This window comes from Cottoperca gobio, chromosome 21 (genome assembly GCF_900634415.1).
Source record: "Cottoperca gobio chromosome 21, fCotGob3.1, whole genome shotgun sequence".
Taxonomy (NCBI): Eukaryota; Metazoa; Chordata; class Actinopteri; order Perciformes; family Bovichtidae; genus Cottoperca; species Cottoperca gobio.
The window spans coordinates 9,261,363-9,286,299 of NC_041375.1; the positions used below are offsets into that span (position 1 = coordinate 9,261,363).

At 39.1% G+C, this 24,937-nt stretch overlaps 1 protein-coding gene across 1 annotated transcript in view; it reads left to right on the forward strand.

Moving 5' to 3' along the window:
* The window catches only part of lrp1bb (low density lipoprotein receptor-related protein 1Bb), a 239,276-nt gene that overhangs the window by 64,426 nt on the left and 149,913 nt on the right, over positions 1 to 24,937 (forward strand). Inside the window, exons 3-4 of the mRNA XM_029459353.1 lie at positions 3,475 to 3,597; positions 21,985 to 22,122. Coding sequence (XP_029315213.1) covers positions 3,475 to 3,597; positions 21,985 to 22,122 — 261 coding nt within the window. The remainder of the gene's footprint in view (positions 1 to 3,474; positions 3,598 to 21,984; positions 22,123 to 24,937) is intronic.

Consider the following 24,937-nt stretch of genomic DNA (forward strand, 5'->3'; position numbering starts at 1 on the left):
TTTTAAATGAACGGAATAGGGGAGAGAGAGGGGGACGGGAGATATTGAAATCAAAACCTATGTTTAGTTGATGCTTGACTAAGTCATTGGAGCATTGAAAAATGTTAACTTTGATTTGTAATGCGTCATGCAGCGACAAGTGTCAGTTTGTACCTTCATGTCACTGGCTTCCATTGAAAATTACTAGTAGCCTGTTGCAATGTCGCTCGTGGTGTGAACACATTACTCAACATTACACAAAATCATTATATCTGGATTGTTTTTTGATAATTTCCCCTCTTTTAAAAGGGATATTATGCTGATCTTCAACCAGCTCTGTGTCATCACATTGTGTAAACAGTAAAGTATCCCTTTAGGAGTTGAATCATCTTTGTGTGAGATATTATATGTTTGTTTTTGCTTGCACATTTTCATGTGGTTTTCTCCCACACTTGTTGTTTGGATGACCTTGAGCACCCCGAATTCAACAAAGGTGTAATGGAGTATCAATGCCCTCCACACACAGTCCAAACTGAGTTTTTTATATAGAGCCGAGCATGTTGGATGAGCTGCAAATAGTTACTTCAAGAAGCAGCTCCTTCCCAACCTGCAACTGTGAGATAGGCCTAACTGAGTGAAGAATATTCTCAGATCTGCTTTTTCTGCTGTACAACGCAGCTAACGTTTAATTCAGCACTTTGAGCTGTGTACTACACTGCTGCTTTTATAAAACAGGTTTTGTTTGAATAGGCCTGTGGCTTACGACTTATCCAGTGTACCATATTGTGAACTGTGTGTCTGATGTAATTCAGGGGATTGTAATGCCTTGGTGGTTTGTAGCTTACCTCATGTGAAAATAATATTGTTTAGAAAGTAAAATAAAGACCTAAGCTCTCATGTAATTCAGAGTTTAATAGGGGTGAGCAAATAGAGTGGGTGCTATTTTGCAAAATGCAGGATGAAGAGATGTGTTGTGCTGTCTAAGTGCCCATGTTGTAGTATATCAGACATGTTTAGTAATTGGGTCAACACGTTTCATATCTCATCTCAAGCAAAACAAACATGATCAAAATATATACTGCAAGGAATGCTGGCTGGTCCTCCTTCAGCAGGTTTGCAAACTGTCTTCCTTGTTTGCTTGCCTCCAAATAACTCTTTGTTCCTCTGAAAATCTGGCACATTTCAGAGGCTCAATGGCTTTAATGAGCCACAATGTTGTGCCAGTGGTGGCTGTTGGGTGTCAGGAATGAAGCTCATGATAGTGTGCCCGGCTGAGTGCCACTGTGTTTCACTGTTATGGTAATGAACCAGTCTGGGGTTTTTTCCACTCACTAAAGGCGGCTGGTGCTTTTTTTCTTCTTGTCTTTGCTATTGCTGCCATCGACACGTATTTGATGTTTGTATAGAATTATCTGCCAAATACATAATGCAATGTAATACCGCACCTTTATGTATCTTTCTCATGCAAATACAGTGTTAAATAGAAGAAGAACAAAAGAATAACAGAGCAGTTACTTTCCCTCTGTTCTTTGTTTGTCCTATTATGGTCCCCCTACAGCTGCAGCAACAGTGCAGCCTGTGTCAATGAGAGGCTGTTTGGAGGAGCAGAACGGGAAGATGAATTGACATAAGAGGTCATTTGGCAGCCTTATATTTGGCCCTTTAGCTTTCAAGGTGAGGTGGCATGAAAGGAGGTAGAGCATCAATAGGTAACTGGTCTGCTACGAGGTCCAGGGGCAGTTTCTTTCATGGATTCCAATGCTAGCTGAGGAAATGGCCCTTCTGCCACCGACCTTCTGCTTTTCAATGGCAATCAATTCAGCTTTAAAGCCGTAATAGATATCCCTTTAGAGACCTCAGCAAGCTGAGTTTGCCTCTGCCAACCTCAAGCCCAGCGTGTGCTTTTTGATGCCTTGCTATTTTTTGAGAGGGACTGTAAATAATGTAGTCAACATATTCAGCTCATATGCAGTTCATTTGTTATGTGCGACAGACAGTATGTCTTTAAAAAGTGCTAGTGTTTGGACTGAACTACCAGCATGTTTTGCTGCAGATCAAATTATTTTGTTTTTTGATCAAGGTTAAAATAAGCTTATTTGTCTGCAGCCAAGTATTTTGGCTGAGCACAAAAATACCTTACAGTGTTATATTTGTCAAGATCCAATTTTTCTTTTGATGCATTTCTGCTGTTTAGAGGCAACATAATGATCATGAGTATATTCCTCATGCATTACACTACCTTCAGATACTCATTTCCCCACTCAACATTACATGCATTTTAATTTTCATTCTTTTAAAGGGTTGATGGCTTTGGTGTGCAATTTGCCCCCTTTAAAACCTAAAAAAAGAGAAGGCTTTGAATATTTCAAAAGAGACCTTGAATTCAATTGTAAGATTTCGGATATATTGCATCATTGGGAATAGGAGAAGCAGAATGGATGAGATGTTTGACCTTTTCAGATTTGTCCCTGGGTAGTGAATGCACTGGAGGGTGCCGGGGCAGGGAGCAGCAGTGCGTTGAATTATCACTCTCTCTGTTCAAACGCTGCAGACCAGATCTCCTACTTGCTCGACTCCCACCACTAATAGGTGAGGAACATACTGGGAAAAAGATTGAGATAGAGAGAGAGAGAGAGAGAGTGGGAGTGAGAGTTTGAGCCTGTCTGATTGTTTGTCGGTTAAGCTTAGAAACAAATTACCGCTTTTGCTCAGGGTGTGGAGAAGTAGCAGCAGGTTACATTGTGGTGTCAAATCCTTAGCAAAAGCTAGCGTGCATTTTGCAAAATGATGGAGCTGAGTCTATGACAGCTACCGGCAGGAAACATGTCAACACTGTGACGGATGCTTGCTATATTGGAAGTATATGATGACTTTTTAGTTCACTAGGCTTTCACTGAACTCCCCCAGTCCCGCCATCAAATGAAAGCACAACACCAAGGAGGCAAAACGATGAGAACAAACTTGACAAACTGCTCCTTGGCAAACTATTGCCAAGGAGCAGAAGAACATCATGTCTTTGTTAGAGGAGAATAGCTGTCAAAATCACAATGCCTGTTCAGCATCTGTGTCTGCCTCTTTTAGTAGCATATTAATCTTGTGGAAATTACATATATGGAACCCTGTTCTGCCAAAGAATCGGGCTTTGTAAAAGACATGCCACTGACAAAATAACGTACAGTACTCCATTGATTGTCAGTCTTATAAGCACTTACACTATGGAGCCCGAAAAGCATTGCCATTAACTCTTTCATTCAGCTTCAGGCTTCCGTTGATAATATAATAATGACTATTTTCGTTAAATCAATGCCTTTTCACCAGATCCATTTACTGCATGTGGTTCTAAAGAAATTAAAAGGAAAATCACTTCCTCTCCACTCACACTCATGTTCAAGTGCTCATGTTTTCTGGTGAAACATGTGATCCGCCAGTTCACTATCATCGCCTCATGCTGCACCTTTTCTGTCTCTTTCTCCACCCTTTCTTCATGTCACCCAGAAGCCATCTTGTGTGACGTAGGGGAATTTCACTGTCATTATCACGAAACCTGCATCCCCGAGGCCTGGCTCTGCGATGGCGAGCCCGACTGCCCCGACGACTCAGACGAAACTGGCAAAACTTGTAAGTAACCCATTCCATCCATTACACACTAATTCAAAACTGTCATATGGAATTCTGCAACAGCGCCTCATTTGTCAGCAAGTGTGACTTTTATAGTATAAGGACTCGTGTTTAACATTCATTAAGTGATGTTCCACCAAAAAAGTGTCCTTTTAAGTATCAAACACTCCCACTCCCCACCTATATGCTTGAAATGTGTTAGAAGTCTGCAGTTTTACTGACATCTTCTCTGTAGCTGCCTTGGAAGAAGGCTCCAAACGAAGCAGTGCTTTAAAGTATACTTCGGTGAAACTATGAGAGCAACATTCATGAAAGGATTGTGCTGCTTTCGAGGCTTATAAACCTGCATAAAAAAGACCAAAATAAACTCTAATTTTGTCATTCTAATTAAATAAGGTTGATCCTTAATAGTCGACTATTTGGTCAGCGGAGGTTAATGCGACTGCTGATTGCATAGTCATATCGTTATAAGGATCTTTCCATACGGGTCCAATGGGGGTGCTGAATGTTTCTCCCAATAAATCATGATATATAGCCTATTTTGGTATACATATCAGCCTATTAATAATACTGTTAATAGCAATTTGAAAATAACTCATGTGCTTTTAATCAATCTCCTAAGTGTATGTGAATAAATCACCAAAAAGGCTAAGTTGCACTATCCATCGGAGCAGCATCTTGGCGAAAAAACAATAACATAAAAATATATTTATTAATACGAACAGAATGCTAAATATATTTAACATTTATAAAAAACAATTTTCTTATGGAATGCAATGACAATAAAAAAAAAAGAATAAAGCTCCACTACATGTCATTTTTTAAAATACATGAGAAACAGTAGATGAATAATAAAGTAATTATATAAACGACTACAGAAATAATTTCTTCCAAATCTTCCAAATTGCACAAAACTGTATATGTATCTTTGCGCTGTAATATCTGTAGTGTAATATCTTTTGTGAATCAGACCTTGAGACGGGGCAGATAATAGTTGCAAATGATGCGCAGTTCACAGTGCTATCAGCAGCCCCAATCCAATCTCTGTGAGATGCCCCTGAGTGTTTGAAACATACTTTCCATCAAGGTGGGCAGCAGGAATGTGCTATAGGAAGGCTTTAATGAACATTTTATTTGTTGAAATATAAAAAAAATGGTCTGCATGGTAGTACACTGTAATGGACAGAGACTCACAGCTGCTGTGCTTGACATAGTTGTACTGTTGCCCTTTAAAATGAGTTTACATATTCATAATTCACTCATATTCATGATTATTTTTATTTAGGTGTCCATTGAATGGTATGGTTGAACTGGACATGGAAACATAGTGTTTTGCTGTATTGTTTTTGTCTAGTGTGTAACACTGCCTCTAGCATACTATGTATTATGTAATCTAGTCACTGATGTTGTGTTTTTACCCACACCTTGCTCTAATGGCACCTTATACCAATCACATGTTTGAATGGCTGTTATATACAGTATATGTTTACATGATGGAGTGTGTGCTTGACGATAGAGATGCTTATCCTCTTATCCCCACCACATCATACATTTTCCAGTGCAGCAAAATGGGCTGTGCCTCCTGTCCAGTATTTTGAACTGTTCGGATATGGAGTACAAACTGTGTACCATATCTATATAATGCCATATCTATGGTATAACACAGCTGAGCTCTTGATCCAGCAGTTGAAAACTTATGTCATAGTTACGCAGATGAATCTTTGACAGGCCAATTTGCTACAAAGTACATGTTGCTATGGTGTTTTGTACTCCACTTTATCCAATAAGACTCTATTTGACCACTACTTACCACCAAGTGCAGGACAGCACAAAAAAACCCTCATCATTTCAGAACAAAGCAGAAGACTACCAGTCTGGTTGAAAATGGGGTTTTATTGGGAATGTTTTATTATTCAGTGAACAAGTGGATTTTGTATGCATTATGCTTTGAACAATCAGCTTTGCGGATCCAGCTGTTGTCATTTAAACCTTCATCCGTCCTTCACATCAGAAAAGGCTGTGGAGCGTGCTCTTGGGTATTTTTATTTACAGATTTTTGGGACATAGATTTCCTTTAATGGATAAACAGAGCAGTAATTTCATGTTGTTATGAGCTGGATTAGCCTTTGTAAATCCTGATGAGACTGTCACTGTCACACAGCCTGTCACAGCCAAAAAGAAAGGCAGCAAAACCAAATGATTAACATTCATTCCAGGTTCCTCACCACTGTGAGTTATTGGGTATGTGCATAAATTGACCATAGTGCACAATAGTTATTAATGCCCTGTGCATAAATCATATAGTGAGTAGGCTACTTGTGGTAATGGTGGTAGTGTGGTGGTACTCACTGCTTATATCATAACTATGTAATGGCACTCACCAGCAGTAAACATGTTCACAGCACTGATGTATGAAAGTGATGGAGAGCTGGTTTGTTAAAGTGTATGTTGAGATAATATGTGCCTTTCTCATGTAATGCCAAGTTTTCTTTCTCTTGTGAATGCCAGATTGTTTTCCAATGGAAGATTGACTGACTGACTGACTGACTGTTTGTTGAAACTGGATGTATGGGCTTTGACAGAAGTGGGCATTTAGGAGGCAGGGATGTGTCTAATGAAAGGCACTGTCTTCAGTTGTATTATAGAAAAGGTAATGTGAGAACATGATAATATCTCGGCCTCTACATATTTATCATTCTTTTTAAGATTTTTTTCCCCTAATTCCATAGTACAGCCGAAGATAGACAGAAAAGGGCCGCGGGTTGGATTTGAACGTGTGTCTCTGCGTTAAAGACCCAGCTTTAGGACATGTTTGCCTGATCTAACAGGTGTGCAAACAAGGCGCCCTGCTCAGTCTTTTTTAATTCGTCTTTCACATGTCCCCCAACTTCATGGACATACATATACAGTAATACATTTTGCTGACTGTAGGCAAAACATTTACCAAAAATAAATAGATTTTCTCTAAATAAGATGGCTGCAAATTAGTATTTGAACCTGCCAACAAAAGAGAGCTTTGACATGAGTTTGATGCATAGTATAAACTTTTAAGTTAAGTTTAAAGATAAGTTAGGAAGCTATTGTCCTATTAATTTCATAATCCGTTTTACTGTTTGTACAGTGGAGCCCCAATGGTAGTTCCCAGTACTTTTCTGAAATCCTGTCTGATTGGTTTCTCTGTCACCTATGATCTGTCTCTCCTACTTTGTGAAACACGTTTTAAGCATACTAGTTATAAAATAAGCTCTACCTGGTTGCTGTGTGCCAGAAGGCAATGCATTATCAACTGGAGTAATATTGCCTCTATTTTATTTACAATACCTGCAGAAAGAAGACCTTGCATATTCATCTAAGGAATTTGGCGCAGCTCATTATCATGGATTATGTATTGATAGAAAGGGGATTTAGATAAGCTTTGCCCTGCAAACAGAAGATGGAATTGGAATATAGTCTGCCTTCTTGAATGATAGCAAGGCCTGTAATAACCTGTGAAAATATATCTTTGATATAGGATGATATGCACTGATCGAAGCCATAGAAGATAACAATATAGGCACAAGAAATTCAGGGAGAAAAGCCATCAGTAATTTGATTTCACTGTGAAGATTTTGGGGCATTATGCAGAGGAATTTATTATCTAAAGGAAAAGGTGAGGTAATACACTACACTCCTGTCTAGAAATATAAAAATGTTGGTGGCACTGATGGCCTCTCTCTCCTGCTCTGGCTCGGTCAGGGAGATGTAATCACTGCATCTTCAGGGCCTGTGGGGAAGAGAGAAGGGAGGTGGCCTTGGATTGCAATACCTAGAGACTAGCAGAAGGCACCGGTTTATCTGCTCAGCTGCAGGCAATACGGGACTGGACAGCTGACGACATCTATTCAGGGAGCTGGGAAACGGCGTGCCTTCAGGAATTTCTAAAGAAAAAAACAGCAAAATGACAATTTTTCCAATTGTGTGCAGTTCAAGTCAACGCTTGCTGTGCAATAAATAGTCAAACCTTTGCTCTGTTTCGGGGCCAGACAACATCGTGTGTGGTGGCAGTTAAAGTGGAGGGATTGAGTATTTGCCTAGACTAGGAATATCACATTCTGAGTTTGTGCATCATACTTGCAAGGACGTCTAAATGTCAAGGCTGTCTGGGAACGTTCAGATCTGCATGTTTGCTGTGCATTTGAGATAAAGCGGAAAAGCCATAATTAATTTTCTGTAAATATCTTTTCCAGTATAATTGTATAGGAACTTTTGGTGCTAATGGCTGCCAGCACACATCTCTCTCCCTGCATTGATGCTACATGCTAGCAAACACTGTCTTAGAACTTAAATCCTTCATGAATCCTTCAGGAACGGATTTCATGGACTTTTGGCTTGTCTCAGTAGTGCTGCCATGAGGAGCTTTGTGAATCTGCTGGACGTGGAGACCAGTGAATCCTTTGATTGAATTGTCACTCCCAGAGGAAAATACAATAAAAGGATCACCGGTTGACTTCAAAAACATGGTCACAGAAGCTGTGTTTCATGGCTGTAGCTTTGCTCGACCCAATCAACACCGATGGTGATCTCAGTGTCATCGAGGCACCGGGGATGAGAAATGTTCAAAGACTGCTCTCTCTGGGGTTCTTGCACTTATTCCCCTTCGTCCACAGGGGAGTATATGTCTCCACATGTCATCCTCTGAAGTTCTCACAATCTCTATACTGAACTTATCAGTATCATACAGTGAGTTTAAAAACAAGATGCATGTTGACCCAACAGGGGTGCAGTGTGTCTCACGGTTATGCCACTTAGTTAAGCTCAGTTAAACTGTGTGATGTCTTAATGAGGTATCTACTGTATGTCATGGGTGTGCTCTAATGGGTTAGTATACCTATGACATTTTCTTTTGACACTTCTATACATCTTATGTGTATATGAATTCTGTCATATTCAATATACAGTTGATTTCTACAGAGTAGAGTAAGAAACTGATAACTTTTCAACTTTTTCCCCCTAGCGTTTCCAAGATATATTATTGTTGGTGTCGCTTACGGATAGAGTAAAACACCTGGTAGTATTAATAAGTAGGCAGATTTTGTTACTTACTGATAGAGCTAAGTACACATATAATTGTTTTATCAAGCTCTCTCTTCGATTTCTTTGCCTCTTCCATCTACCTGGTTCTTTGTCGGGTTTCCACAGTTACTCTGGTTGTTCCACTACCTGGCGATAGCTACTCTAAGCTATTTTGTTGAGTTGTAAGCTATTTTTGTGAGTTGCCTATTAGCGACTTACCTGGTAAGCAGTGATGCAGTTTATGTCTAGGGCTTTTATTCTTAAAGAGAGATCACGATCCAGAGGCAGACAGAATTGCATAGTGAAAGCAAGGCTTATAGGGAACCAATCCAAACACAGATGGTGTCATTATTCTACAGCCTTTACATTGTGCAATCAACATGTACTTCCTATTGATAAGTTAAAGCAATAATGTTCTCTATTTCCACGTTACGGTCATTGTTTTGGTTTCCTGTCCTACAAACGTTCAACACTACCTTGCTCCATGTTTGCTGAATGTGTAAATGTTTGTCATAACAACTTTTTAAGGTAATAATTTGTCAATGTTGTGTTTAAGCTTGTTTTGCTGCCCCCAAATGGCCAATAAACATAGAAGCATTGCTGCATTAAAAGTGTATGTTAAAAAGTGTGTATTGATTAGAGTTTGTTGCTTCTGTTAGGGTCATGTAGCCAATATAATTATTTATCGTGTGCTAGTGTATAAAAAGCATATAATTACTGAAGTCAATTTCAATCAGGAGATACATGTGAATGAAGAAAAGATAATTGTTTATCATGTCGGTTAAAATGTGATAATAAATTCTTCACAGTCTCTGGTGTTTAGAGTGTACAGGGAACTTTTGTAATCGAGGTGAGTGTGCCACGCCGGTGGTGCAGGTGGCTGATGATTCTGCTGCGATTGGTGAAATGATGAATCTGCGAAAACTGGGCAGTGATGGGGAGGTTGAGGGGTGCGCCGAATAGCAGCATGAACTTACAAAAGGCAGATAGAGAATCTTATTAAAATAAAAAGACATCAGCAAGATGATATGCTAACAATGTATTTGTGTTGCTGTGCTATTGGATAGATGAGAACATCTGATATCACAAGACAATGACAGCAAGAAAATGATGAGTGAGCATCCCTGAGACGAGTGATTGGCAGGATATACGAGAACAAAACTAAAGACCTAATCATCTAAAAGAATGGTCTTCCTGAACTTAACTTCACGTAAGAGCTAATCTTGATATAGATTTTAGTTCATATTGTCCAGTACCATTTATTTGTGAGCTTGTGTTTACTGTGCTGTATTCTCTGCCAATGCAGGAAGCAGTATTATCTAGCAAGGCAGGCAGTTAGTGTGTGGAGGTTGGGTGGCTCTGCATGTAGATACAGTGAGATCCTTTGACAATCACAGACAGATTCCTCTAACAATACAATACCACTAAACTTAATTCCCATTGTGAAATAAATTTGTTATATGATAAACTCATTGTGCCATTTAAACATTTGAAAGTAATTGACAAACACTGCTTTAGGAGTGCAGAGAATATTTGATCTGTATGTCTGTGATGATGCTGAAGTAACTATAGTCAGTGTATTTCAGGCTGCCTTTCAACATCCTGCAGTGTATTTTATCTGGCAAGTCCCATATTGAAATAAATGCATCACAAATGTGTTGGGTTCCCCTGAGAACTGGCGCCAGTGGGAGGAGGTTTGGGGGGTAATGTAGCATAGCACCTTGTTATTGAGTTGAAGGACAGGGCCTTTTGCATTATGTAACGCTTATTTTCACTCCTCTCCATCTCTCCCTCCCCGCTGACACATAACCCTTCTGTTGACTCATCAAAAAAAGGAAAAAAAGGAAAAAATGCCATTATTACAAATGTAATATGTTTGCAGTCAAGCATCACATTTGGGAAACTGTACCCGAAAGTGCTAGAGTCTTTGAACAACTATAAGATCATTAAATCTGCATGATTCTGCTTTCACATTGCCGTCTTCTGTTGTCTATCAAAGTTATTATAAAGCTCACAGGCACTACCTCTCCAACGTTTAATGTGAATGTGAGTGTTAGTGCAGCGAAAGTTAATTGGATATCGTGTTTGGTTCTTCAGCCCTGCGTCTGACGTCTGATTTAAAATCAAATGCAACACATTGTCCTTTGCTATCAGCGTATTTAACCTAATGCACAAGTGTCTTGTTTGCAGGCTTTGTAATGTTCCGTTTTTTTGCAGAAGGCTTTGAAATGAGACTTTTAATTTACTGTTTCGCTCCTTCTTCCTCTCTACATTTGGAACAGAATTCATGTACACTTCCTCAGGCTTGTGCCATCTGTTCTACCAGTAGTTTCAGTAGGCGGGGAACAGACACAACAAATATTGTGTGTACTTGTGTGTCTGTATGCTTGGAAACATGCATTCCCATGAAAGCAGTGCATACTCCTAAGTCTCTGTGACCGTCTCTTCTGTCAGAATGTGATAGTTTAATATAAAAATAAAGTCATCCTCTTTGCCCTTAACATATCATCCGCTCATATTCAGTCTTACTGCATTGCTTCTGTTTCGGACAGTTTAACACATTTCCGTATGTTTTCACAGTTGTCTTCAGCAAAACCATTAGTGTGAGAATAATTTGTGTTGCCTGGTGACAACCGTGCACCCGTGCCATGTCTCATCCATGTCAGCAGTGATGCACTGGGAGGAGCACATCACAGCTTTGTCTTTGCTCTCACAGCCCCCATCTCAACAGTTAAACTGCACTGACACATTTTCCCTTTTGTATTCTCTGCCACTGTGCGTATTGTAAAGGACAGCATCTCAGCTTGTCACCTAAGGAACCAAAGAGAAAAAAAAACATTTTAAAACTTGACGTGCTTGCTCAAAGTACTAAAGTCGACATTATCTCCCTGGTGCTGCAGCAGAGAACAAAACATCAGAGCGATGTGAGCATTAACTCAAACACAGTGACACATACCGTACTTACCACTACACTCAATGAGAATAACATCACCATGCTGAGTGCTGATTGTCTCACAGTTATACAGTAGCTAGGACTTGACTCTCAATGATCATGAATCAGTGACATTGGCCTTTTTTTAAATGTATTAATCATAAATAATGGGTTGGCTAACAAATAGTGAAATGCACTCTGGTATAGCCACTCTATAAACATGGTCATAGTCCGATGATTATTTCAAGGGAGCTGGGTTACTGCCAGACGATATTTAGAGAAAAATACATGCTCTCCCACTTGATGTGTGTAATATACTCCAACCATGGTCCTCATTAAAGACGCCTTCAAGCAGAAATAAATAAGACTTATTTACTCGCTAATAATCAATTGATTTACACCAATTTGAGCTGTGAAACTCACTACATAATGTGAAATATAAACAAAGGCAAATGTCATGGCTCTTTTACTGAAACTGTTATAATTTAATGGAAGAATCTAAGGCAAAGGGATATTAGAGATCCTCCATTATATTTGAAAGACATATGGTCAGTTTGTCAGTGTCATCCAAATACACAATTCTAACCACATTATGAAGTGCTCTTTTAACTGCGTTGATCAGAGATGTGGACATATCTTGACTGAAGTAACAACAACACAGTTGGTGGAATAAGTGTGAAAAATATAAAGATAGTATGTTTACTGTTTTCACTGTTACCCACTTATACACAGTATAAAAACTACTGCAACCTATTACTGATTTATATGCCCTCGGAACTAAATATTGTTTGTCATTGCTTTAGGAAATTACCCATATGAGTGTTTCTTGATTTGATTTGGTGCAGGCACAATCATTTCTTGGTTTAGCTTTGGTTAAAGACCAGTGTTCAGAGTTGCTCATATTGACGAACCAACAGATAATAATCCTCGGACTGTGCACATGAACATGTGTTATACAGAGTGTGTTCAGGAGTCACGAGCTTACAACATCAAATACGTTGTGTGGATTTGCAATGCAATGCATGTTGTCACAAATTCAACATGACAACATGATAACAAATAATTCAGTTCAGGTAAACCTATTTATCACAATGTCATCGCATCAGTGAAATGACTTTAGATGGCATTAGACAACTGTGTATTTATTTATTTGAAGAGAGGAATGCCAGCATTACACACACCGTATATTATACCGCTAATGAGATTATTCTTTTCAGTGAATATTGTTTTTAGCCTCTCTGACTACAACATACTGTATGTATTATTCATTTGAAGCTGGCCCCAGAACAATTAGACAAGAACATTTGCATAATGGTTGGTCACAAAACTATCTCTATTGACTAATTATGTCGTTGTTTTCCAAATACTGATAAATTGGCCGTTTTTCAGTTTCTTGGCATGGTGTTTCTGAAGAGCTGCTTTGCTACATTGTCCACAGGCTGCTCATTCTTCTCTGCGGACGAATGTATTGATTCTTTATCCTACAGTAGAGCCAGAATGTCATGGGTGCCGACACCCGGCTTCATTCCACTGAACAGTGCCGACATTTTCCTTCTCTTTCAAATAGATTTGATTGAATACTTAGCATAATCTTTTGCAAATAATAGGCCACTGCACACAGGAAATTAGGTGTCTGAGGGGTTCTGTGCATATTGCTTTTATGACTGTGCTCTCATTTACCGCACCAAATGCATATATGACATGTAAAAAATAATTGATTTGCATTTCTGAGGTGCTCGATCGATTTTGAGTGAAACAATGTATTATGCACGAGCAAATCACTCATTTTTAAATGCTAATGCCACAGAGCGGGGCTAAAAGTTAAGGCATGACATCAGGAAGAAAACGCTAACAGGTCCTTTCTTCAGTGATAGTAGAATAAACTATATATCTGTATGAATGCTGCCTTTTAGGTGGAATGCACAAACAACTTGATGCAAATCCAACATTAGGCAATAATATATTGGTGTATTCACTCAGTATTCTGCTTTTAGATCAGTCTTTACTGAATATATAGAAGAAGGACCACACAAAAAATACATAAAGGCAATCATGTTTGGCTTATCATGTACATATTCCTTTTTTTTCTTGCTGTTTGCTACTGTTTGCTGTTTGCTACTGTTTGCTGTTTAACAAATGAAATAAATCAAACACGTAATCATGATGCCATAATCTCATGTAGAAAAGGTCAGAATGAAGATCCAAGTAGGATTGAAACATTGTCATTAGTCATGTTTGGAGTGTGGAGTAAGTGGTTAAGTGTTACTGTACCTTCTTCTTCATTGGCGCTGATGATTGATGGCCCTAGTAGTGATTATTTAAGTAATGTCATTTACCTTCCAATAAATAATTGGTAATGGGAAAAATATGTTTTTAAGGAACATGATCAACGCTGCTAACAAGTTGTATTTGAGATGAGACTAGCTTTTAGCCTTTAAGGGTGATTGAGGGTATTTACATTTATATTGACAGCGGTCAACACTGTATAGGACACAAAGCCAATACAGTACAATGCAGAAACACAATGATCCTTAACGTACAGACAAGTCAATGACGTGTTTAGAGCCAAACATTGAAATGTTCTTGATTTGTGTGCTGAAGACATGACTAAAGGTGTAAAGAACTGAAGACGGCTGCAGGACAGGCCTGGCAGATCAACACCAAATGCTGGCCATGCGTATCCACAAACAAGCAAAGGCATACACATTTTCCCACAGGGGACTTGTTCAGTTCATATTGTACTGTGCCATTGGCTGCTTCTCAGCAGCTGTATGTGATTAGTCAATCAAATGATTGCTCATTGTCCTGTTGATGCTGAGAAAAGAGGCAACACCTACACATAGTCATTCACTTATGGCATATTTCTCTAAATGCATTATTACTGCAATCACAACAAGTTTGTTTCTATCGCTGTCTAAAGAATGTCAGTCCTTGGCGGTTCCATCTTTAAGAAATGATTGCTGCTATGTTTAGTAGTAACATAAACTCTCTTGGCTGAGTACATCCTTTACAATGGCAGGAATGTAAAGGTCACATAGGGAGTATTTTAGAGACCTTCATATTAAGAACACAGCTCCTTTAAAATCAGAACACACTGGGGAGAGCTTCACTTTACAATTGGTGAAATGTGGCCGTAATGCTACGAAACCCGGTCTTGTTTGCCCCAAGATGTCATTAATCTGAATGCATTATACCAGTTCATTTTGTTGCCATGGAAGTCAGCTCCACTATTTCAGATGAAGCACGCAGTTCATGACAAGAAGCAAGAAAAGTAGTGCATCGCCACAAATCCAGAATTTGTCCAACGATTGTTGCCTTTGAGATATGAGCCTAGAGCCGGGTACAAACATCCAATGCACTCAAATCAGACTGAGATATGGTGAAAATGACTCGCCAGCCAGTGCTGTTACATGACAGTTATGTATGTATCTTCCTGTTCCATCAGTTATTCAAGTGAAGCCGCGGCATCACAGAGCCCAGACATCGTATAACCCAAACATCCTCAAGCTTTAAGTGTGACAAAAATAATGACTTCACCACAGAATACATACAAAGGTGAAGAGTTCACTATTTACCTTGATGCTTCAGCTCGCATAAACACACACACACACACACACATACACACACACACACACACACACACACACACACATAATAATGTAATCTTCCACACCAGTGAAACATCTTATCAGCCTGGAGATTACTGTTAACACCATTGCAACACATCTGGCAACTTCTGTCATGGATGGTTTTTACCAAGTGCTCGTACATTAATTTTACTTGTGAATTTTACTACTGTAGCTAGTAATTACTGCACCTTTTGGTGTTTTTGTCCTTCTTTCTCTGCACTACAGCCGCTGCCTGAACCGACCAAAAGAGATCCGACATCGACCAATGCAAAATGCAAAAAATGTTTTATTAATCAATAATGTTTTAATGTAATTTGAGCTGACTATCCCTTTGATTTACTCAAAAAGTAAGCAATAAAATTTCAAACTTTACATGGTCCTAGTCTGGGTCATCCTGAACACGATTACATAACACATTAAGCAAACATCTAAAGGAAAACATTTATTTATTTAATTTATGAGAGTTTACAGAGTTACAATATAATTGGAGCTGAATTTCCCTTTGTGGTAATGTGCAGTGAACTACATCAAATGTGTAGCTGAAATCCATTGGGCTTCTTAGCAAACCTGATAAAAAAAACTGTTTAATCTAATTAGGACTTCTTTGGTGATGTCACATATTCTACAAGACTGATTTAATATATGATGTGTAATAAATTATTGCTGAAATACAAGTCTTTCTTCGTTCTTTTTGGTTGCTCCTAGTACTGGTACGTTAACAGCATGAATAGACTCTGAGCGGGGGCTGGTTTGACCTTTGACCGGGTTTTAACACCGTGCTGCTCCGTCTTGTCTGTCCATGCGCTGTCAGTGTCCTCTTTTTGCGCCACACCATTATAAGGTATACATTTGCTCTTCATTGCGTTAAAAAAACGGATGTGTGACGTGAGAGCATGTGAAAAGTGTCAATTGTGTGAGTATCACGGTCAGTGCGTGAGAGTTAGCAGCCCTGCTCAGCATCATTTCTGTGCAAGAAGGTAGAGCTGAGAATTACATGCACTGCTTGAATTTACATGCACTACCTTGCATATGCTTGTGCTATTTTGAGCCCTGCGGCAATCTAACTAAAATGAAAGGAGTTTGTGTCCTGCGATTCTCTCGGCATCCGTTCTTTGACTTCATACTTGGCGGTCGTATTACTGATGACCAAAGGAAGTGCAGTGTCGAGTGTGAGCTCTTGAGATCTACGGGACATATTTATTAGTAGTGGGTTATGCACATACTGTGTAATGTATTGAGAGGGGACCCCTATTAACTGTTGCTCAGCCCAACAGCATGTTGGGTACAGCTCGCTAAAGAGGCGCAGCATGGACAGTGAAGTTGTTTGTTTGGACAGACGGTTCGCGAGAAAGTGGTCAAGCAGTTGATACGTTCTGAATGTTTTGATTTTTTTGAATTTTGGCTTCGGTTTAGATTCACCAAAAATGCTTATGATCAGATTAGTGATTCACTGTTTGTAACAATAATAATGAGAGTGCTTACAGTAACTAGTGTCTTTGTAATTATGGGATTGACCACAAAAGAGCTTGTTACTGTTATAAAGCCATTATGGAAAGTCTACTAGGGCGTTGCCTCAGGTCAGGCATCAGGATGCCATTTTGATCTAAATTGAGAAAATTAAATCTTTATGTGGATATGATAAATCCCTTTACGCAGAAGTTAAAGAAACTTCCCCTGCTGAAAGGTTACTTTATTTTAGAAATTCATTATACCCCACAAAGATTAACATGATTATCATAATGAACATATCTAGATCCCCCTTGAAGCCTCGCATTTCACCTTAAATAGAGGTATTAGTTTGGCCCAGCTGATTTCTCCTTATTCACTCCTCAAAGCAGGGAAATAGCAGCATGATTCTTAATAACATGTCTTAAAGTCTAAGATCTGGCAGCCGTACAAGTAATTTCTTAGAATCCTTTGCAGCAATTTATGTTTTAAGTATGAACCTCATATTCAGTACAATTACAACACAAATATGGGGTTCGCTTGCAGCGGTACCAATAATATATTTGCAGTATTTAGACAAGATGGGAATGTTTTAGTTTAATTTATGTTTGTGTTATGAGATAAGATGTTAATAAATACTGATGATGAACTTAAATGTCTCCCGCTTTACCTGAATAAGCATATCACGTTATAATTAATTTTTCAGCTTACAGAGGGAACATCTTTCTTCCACTAAAAGTGTTATGATTAAACTGGTATTTAAGCTTTCATCTCTGGACATTATTCATTTATCAAGCCCTTCCTAGCTCTTGCCGTTTTCATCTAAAATGTCTAAAGATTTTTACATCAGGAATTGCCTAACACAACAGGGACCTAATATATCGTGTGCATGTGACGTCACGCTTATTTCCCAACCCGTAAGTCAACCATGTTGGATGATATACACAACCAAGACTGCGGCCTTGTGTGCAGTGTATAATTGTGGTAATAACGCTACTCGTGACCCAGAGAAACGGTTCTTTAGATTTCCTAAAATCATCAAAAACAACGATCCACAAAAGAGGGATGAATTGCTGTCTACCGAACGCCGTAAACTGGTTTAGCAACATAACTCGTGAGGATTTAACGGAAGAAAAAGCACAATTCACCCGTGTGTGTGGCGTCCACTTTATATCTGGTAAGAGCTCATGCTAAAGCTATGTTTTCAATGTTTACGTTAAACATTTGTGCTTATGATATACCCGAACACCTTTACCTTACCTTTCGTCACCAGGAGAAGCGGAATTTTTGTAAATTCCATATCGCTGACTGGTAAATAAGGCACTTTCTTTACACTGTGATGGCAGCCATTTGCTCTTTTCTTCTGTGCATGTTTTTGTTTAGCTTATTCTTGAGACTACTTCACTTGCGAAAAGCACCAATGTGAGAACATGCTTCGCTTAATCCTGCCATACAATCACAGTGTGCGAGGATAACATCGCCGCTCTTCTCACTCACAAACCACGGCTTGAGCGGTGTATCTCGAGCTCTTTGAGAGTGATTTACACGGGCATGGACGAGCACCCTGCCATCTTTCAGTGGTTTGGTAAGAAGACTACCAACCCAGCCAGAAACAAAGAAATGATAAGCATCTAAGCTCTTGTATGCCTTCACTTGTGCGTTGGTTGCCTACGACGTTTGTAGCACAAGGTAGTTCACAATATCCGGATATTCAATCGGCGGTAATGAATCTAAATCCTCAATATAATCCGATGGCTTTAGCGTGTACGGGTCAAGGCCGCAAATTTGGACTTTGAAGAAGTCGGAGTTTTGTTGTAGTTGTTCGCTTTAGACGACATTGTTGATTTGTTTTTCATCCGAAATGGCGTCGCACGCATACGTCACACAGTTTTGTCACGTGTTTGCACACTACCTATACAGTTGATCTGTTTTCAACGTATTTTCTATCTATCTATTAATAGCATACACAGTCCTATTTTACAGTGGTGTGTAAGAGTGAAAGTGGACAGAGGTGCAGAGCACAGTCATTTTGCTGATTAAAAATAGAAAAGAAAACATGGCCCCTTTTCAAGAAACACACAGTCAATAGAACACGAAACATCTTCAATTAAATGGAAACTCAGTTTCAGTCTCCAACAGCAAACATGTGTGCTTCCTCTAAACCAGGGATTCTCAACGGGGGCGGCAGAACGTCGGGGGGCCGCTGGAAGCAATATTTTAGAAAGGGGGGCATTCATGTATCTTTGGGGGCGTTTGTGTGTATGGCCCGCGAGGTCATTCATAAACGCACGCAAAAAATCGACTCCAAAAAAATGTATATAAATCTAGTCAGATATAGAATAAAACCGGCGACTGACTGTTTTTCCTGGCCAAGGTCAGGGCCCTTGAACACAACACGAGTGGAACGTATCATCACGTGGTCACGTCATGTCAAAAAACGTAAGTGTTAAACTGTCATTGACATCAGTGAACGCAGCATGGTGAGTGTAACACATAGAAAGGTGGATACAGAATGTTCCAGGAGAAATGGACAAACGATTATTTCTTTGTGGAAGTAATAGGCCGGTTTGCCTACGGACACGCTTGCGGTCATGAAAAAGGTCATGAAAAAGGCTCTCGAGCGTCATTACAGCAGGAAACATGCCGAACTGCACAAGCTGAAAGGATGAGTGCGTTTGGATAAAGTTAACGTTGTGTGCTTCTAGACTTTTATTTTGCTGAGCGATAAAGTGCTGCTTGAAAAAAAACAAAACAAGCGCCACTGCTCAAAGGCATTAATGTTATTCCAAGGATACACCATGAATAAAACTAATCTGAATTAATTTTAAACCACTAACTCTCTGGTCGGGACTTGGACCAGCAGCAGACGAGCTGCACTCTGGCTGCTTGTAGCAGCAGAGCTAACACCAGCAGAGCTAACATCTGCAGAGCTAACATCTGCATCCCTGCACCTGTTCAATGTGAAAAGTGACTTGTGATTTGATGCTATATATATATATATATATATATGTTTTATATATGTATATATAAATAATTTTTTCAGGAGGAACCGTTGGGGGGGGCAGCGCCTCAGACTTGTTCCTTTGTGCTTGTTTATCGTTGGAACAAATTGTGCAAATTGTTTCGCAGAACAGAGCCATTGTTCATAAACAAGTGAAAAATGTAGATTGCATAACGTTGAGATGGTTACTGTACGTTAAGAAGTGCAATGTGCGTACAAAAAATAATAATAAAACACATTTTTAGAAGAATCTTTTTGTTCAAAGTTATCATCACATTTTTTGACCTTTTACATTTTTTGACCTTTCAGAGTCTGAAAGGTCAAAAAATGTGATGATAACTTTGAACAAAAAGATATCAATACCATTAAAATAACTAAAATAAATCAGAGTGACATATACTATTTTAATGATATTGTATGTATTATTTGCTACTGAAGAGGCTCATCTCACAGCTCATTATCACTGCCGGCCTGCAGGGAGTTGTAATTATTAGTGCATTTTCCTAATTCTTATGAATTTATTTTGCTTGTAAAAGCGATGGCGGCTTTGCTCAAAGTTTAACTCAGGGCACTGTGGATTGCGTAAGAGAATCCTTTGCCTTAACTGATCTGCAGGGTGTTTCCAGTAAGCATCATTCAGCCCCTTGGAAAGGAAATCTAAGGGGAGAGAAGCTCCAGTATGGAGGATGTGTTACATGGCATGGTGTACTATCCTGTTATAAGACTTTGAGCGATCATCCAACATAGTACAGTAGTTTGGGAATTGACGGATGAATTCTGAATACCTCAGCCGTTGAGAGACCATCTGTGTACCCCTGCATGACAGATCAGAGCCACTGAATATTCATGCACCATCCTTCCCCTTATCACATTAGATTAGAACCCATGTGGCGACATAGCAAGGGGAGGGGCTGACAGCGCTGTTACATTGTCAGAGACCCTTACAGCGTTGTGTTAAATAGCGCATTTGCCAAATGGACATTTACTATAGTGTGACATTGGGTAGAAAGTCCTGTGATAGTGTCTGTTTTCAGTAGTGAGTGAAACATCTCCTACGTGTTTTAAAATGTATGACAGTTAAAAAACAAGGACCTACAGGGTATTTGAGTTTGATTCCAAATGTGTGAAATGTTAAATGTTAAAAAAAACAAAACATTTTGAAGATGCCATCCTCAGTGTATATTTATTTTTTAATATACCGTTAATGTATAATGGTTTTACAAATGTATTTTTGGTACATGAAGTCTGAAAGGAGCACAGATATCCCAAAAGGAGCTGGAAGAGAAAAGAGTGATGCTTTAAAGACATTTCGCAGACCAGCAGAAGAGGCTGCCAGTTTGCTCATGTGTGAAATATGAACTCTCAGAGACAAGGTCACTTATATTTGACTTACCTAAATATGGCATAGAAATAGCTTGAATCACTGGGGCTTCTTGAGTAGATAGCCAAGCAATATCCATTAAAGAAGAAGCCTCTTCTGCTACACTTTTAAAGCAATAAAAATGCTCTGGATTATGAGTCATTAATGTGTCAATACAGACGCACAACTACTTCTAACTATCCCTTTTGTAAATCAGGAGGAGATGACGGCCAACTTTGTAATAGCCACATTAATTGCTGCATTTCTTACCTTAAAAAGTAAAAATGGATGCTGTGAATAAGTAACTGTCCAGTCAAGATGGTCCAAGTGTGCTTGGGTGTGAGTTCCTCGGGACGGGAGAACTCCGGGGATTGTTACGGACCCCATCGTGTGAGTGATAAATCTTCCCATTAAGTGGCTGCAGCGGCACATTGGTAATTGATATCAATGTAGTTAAGGTGGAGATGTGACACATTTACAGTGCTGGTGCACTGGTCAGCTGTGTTTTATGTGCTCCTGTGGCTGCCACATGAGTGAGGGTCACCTATGTGCCTCATGAATCCTTAAACAGCTGCTCTCCGCTGTTTGCATGGCTGGCAGGGAGGGTCGGGCAGTTTGTTATGGGACTTCACCAGTGCGTCTGCAAAGCAGTGTGGCGAACATCTGTTGTGTGTTAAGAACAATGCTGTGTGAAGTATAAATACATTTGCATATGCACGGGTTCTTCCGCCTCTTTTAAAAGAGGACTTGAAGTATCAGCACTTTGAGAAGGAAGACAATATAGGACCGGGAGAAATTTGTTTACCTGCAAAAAATACAAATGAAAATGACTATGAAGTATGCAAATTTACTTCACATATGGTCTCCTACTGTACTCCATATGCTGAAAAATACATTGTTAAAGCTCATATAGCTTTGTAGTAAAATGGAGATATTTTATTTACACTTTGTCGTTTCTCTTCTTTAGGTGCGCAGGAGGTGGTGATCAGATGTCCGCTCAATCACATACAGTGCATCGGGACAAAAAAGTGTATCCATTTCAACAAACTCTGCAATGGGGCCAGAGACTGTGAAGATAGCTACGATGAAGGAGTTCACTGTCGAGGTAAGAGTTAATGAAGCTTTCACACCCTGATTTCTTTTTCGCCTTGGGTTTAGAATACATACATTAATAAGCATTCTCATAATTATGTCAATTCATCAGATCATTCTAATTTTATTTGGATTATTAAGATTGTGGAATTTATTTTACACATTGAATCCGTATTACATTTGTAAAATAAATAGCTGCGGAAAATGCTTTACTTTTACTCCCTATTAATAGAGATGCTCATTATTCCAAACTTTAATCAAGTAAATTACGCTTAAATGTGCTTTTGTTGATTGTAGGAGATCAAAGATCGTTTTCACATTCACTTAGATACGCACTGCTAAATCTAGCTATCGTTTGTAACGCTTAAATTAAACTCTCAATGCCCGATGGATGATGAAATAAAGGCTAATTCATGTAATGGCGTCATGAGCTGGCACTTTCTAACTTTTGCGGTTAAACTGGTTGCCAAGGTGACTTCTCGTCATCTTTCCTGTCAATGCAGGCAAGAGACGCAGCAGGGCAGTAGCACCAGGTGTTGTGTTGTACACAAGTTTTTGTTGTTGCTCGCATTCTTCGCAACTATACCAAGCTGCTATGGACACCTGGCTTCAGTGATAAGGCAGCGTCTGCCTCGTGATTGCTGCAGTCTTGGCACAACAGCAGCCCCTGTCTGGCATAGACCACAACCTTTTTTGACCTGAAAGACAGTTAATGTCATGCTGGGCTTTGTCTCTGTGTGAGTGCTAGGTGAAAGGATGTGGTAGCCTGTGATTCACAGCTGTAACGAGTCCAAAAGGCTGTTTGTTGGCACGGAGCAGAAAACTCTTGCTTCAATGTCTTACTCCCTGTACCTTATTGCTTGCGTTGATGGATTTACTTGGTAGAATGCCTTCGACCAGAGAATGGAATTAAACCAAGATTGATTGAAGTGGAGAGGCATTGTAACAGTATGCAATAAGTCTGTTTTGGTTTTAAAAAATGCCATTTATGTTTACAGACCACCTACAAATGGATACAAATGGGATAAACGAACCAACCTTTCTTAGGGCTGCATGGAGGCCTGTGGTTCAATGTACCTGCAATAGCATACATTGGATACCCTGTGCTGGCCACTTTCCAAATCTGCCAAATTGTTCCTGAGCTACACACTGCTCTCCAGGGTTAATACCTTAAGGTCTGTTCATCCAACTAAACAACAAAGCAGGATAGGAGGTCTGCAAACTTTGTTCCAAATACTTTGTTCATGTCATGTCAAGTTAAATAAAAATGCAAAACCCCACCTGGGAGAAACGCTCAAGTCAGCCCAGGTAAAACACGCTGGCAGTTTTCTCAGACATCTCCCATTCCATGTGTTATACTGCAAAAGTGTGTCAACACAGGTAGAAGAATGTCAGGTCATCCACTGATGCTGGAAGGACAAGGTGATTCAAATCTAAATCATCAGCTGCTATATCCGCCACCTAATTAAACGTTATATATGTTAATGGAAAGAAGTCTTTCACGCATACTGTAGTACGAAGTAGCCACCATGATAATACATTCACACTTCTTGCCACTTGTACATTACTCTCTCTAATATACTCCTTTCCCACCAAAATAAGCGCGTATATGCAGGTTTTTTAAGGACGAGAAAACCCTCCAGCAATAAGAGATGGACTCCTTTTCAATTGCCAGGAGCAGGGTTAGTAAACACTAAATAAGCAGTTACTGTTTTACTCCTTTTACTTATTCAGTCTCTTCGAAACTCTCAAACCAGGATTAGTAATTGTTAGAACAGTGGAAAGACGGTTTGATGAGTTTCTATTATTTTCTGTTCAATTTGATTGAAGTGTGTTTTAATGATAAGCAAGGTAAAATGACTGTTTCTGTCATTGGGATCTGGTGGCTTTTGGGAGAGCATATACATCGTATGTTTTGTAAATTAAGAAATTGTAATAATTGTCAAAATGCTTGTTGATGTTTTACTTCATATACAACTACTTCAACGTGCGTCAAATAGCATTGAGCCGGAATAAGGGAAATTGATTTGTCTACCCGGGTGTCTTGTTTCCATTACTGCCGATCGACAGTGGAGCCGATAAATACCTGTGACTACAGTCATTTGTTCCGGAAATGAATGTAGATTGTAAAAAGCTTGATGTTATTGGGTGTTTGTGGGTTTTTTTAGTGGGAAAGGGGTTTTACAGATCCCCAAAAGGAAACCAATTTGACAATACTAATGTTGTTCTTGCATACAATTAAAATATGATAGCAGTAAGCCTCACCTTGCTGTGTCTTACTGGAAGCACAAGTCTGCATTGGCTCCGCTCTCCCAGAGTAAAACAATAAAGTAAAAAGTAAGAGAAATGTAGAAAGAAGGTCAGACAAATATTTCTTTAATGAATTTCTGTTCTTTTGAATGTTTTTATTTATTTATTTTGGAGACAAGGCAACTTCACAAAGACTTCCTTGAACTTCCTCCAAAAGTAAATCTGTGCAACTTGCAACTCGAGATTAAAGAAAGAGAGACGGAGAGAGAGAGAGAGAGAGAGAAGAGAGAGAGAGAGAGAGAGAGAGAGAGAGAGAGAGAGAGAGAGAGAGAGAGAGAGAGTACTGAAGAATAATAAGGCTTTCCTTTTATTCTTACTTTACAAGACATATAATATATTGGATATCTCAAAGACACAAGAGTAAAATAAAATAATAAAAGATATCTTTTTTGGCTTTTTTTTTTTAAACATGTTCTAATAATAATAATAATAATAATAATCATACAACCATATAATTATATTATTTCTCAGAAATAGAATTCATGTATCTCATAATTAGTACTTAAAATATTTTGATA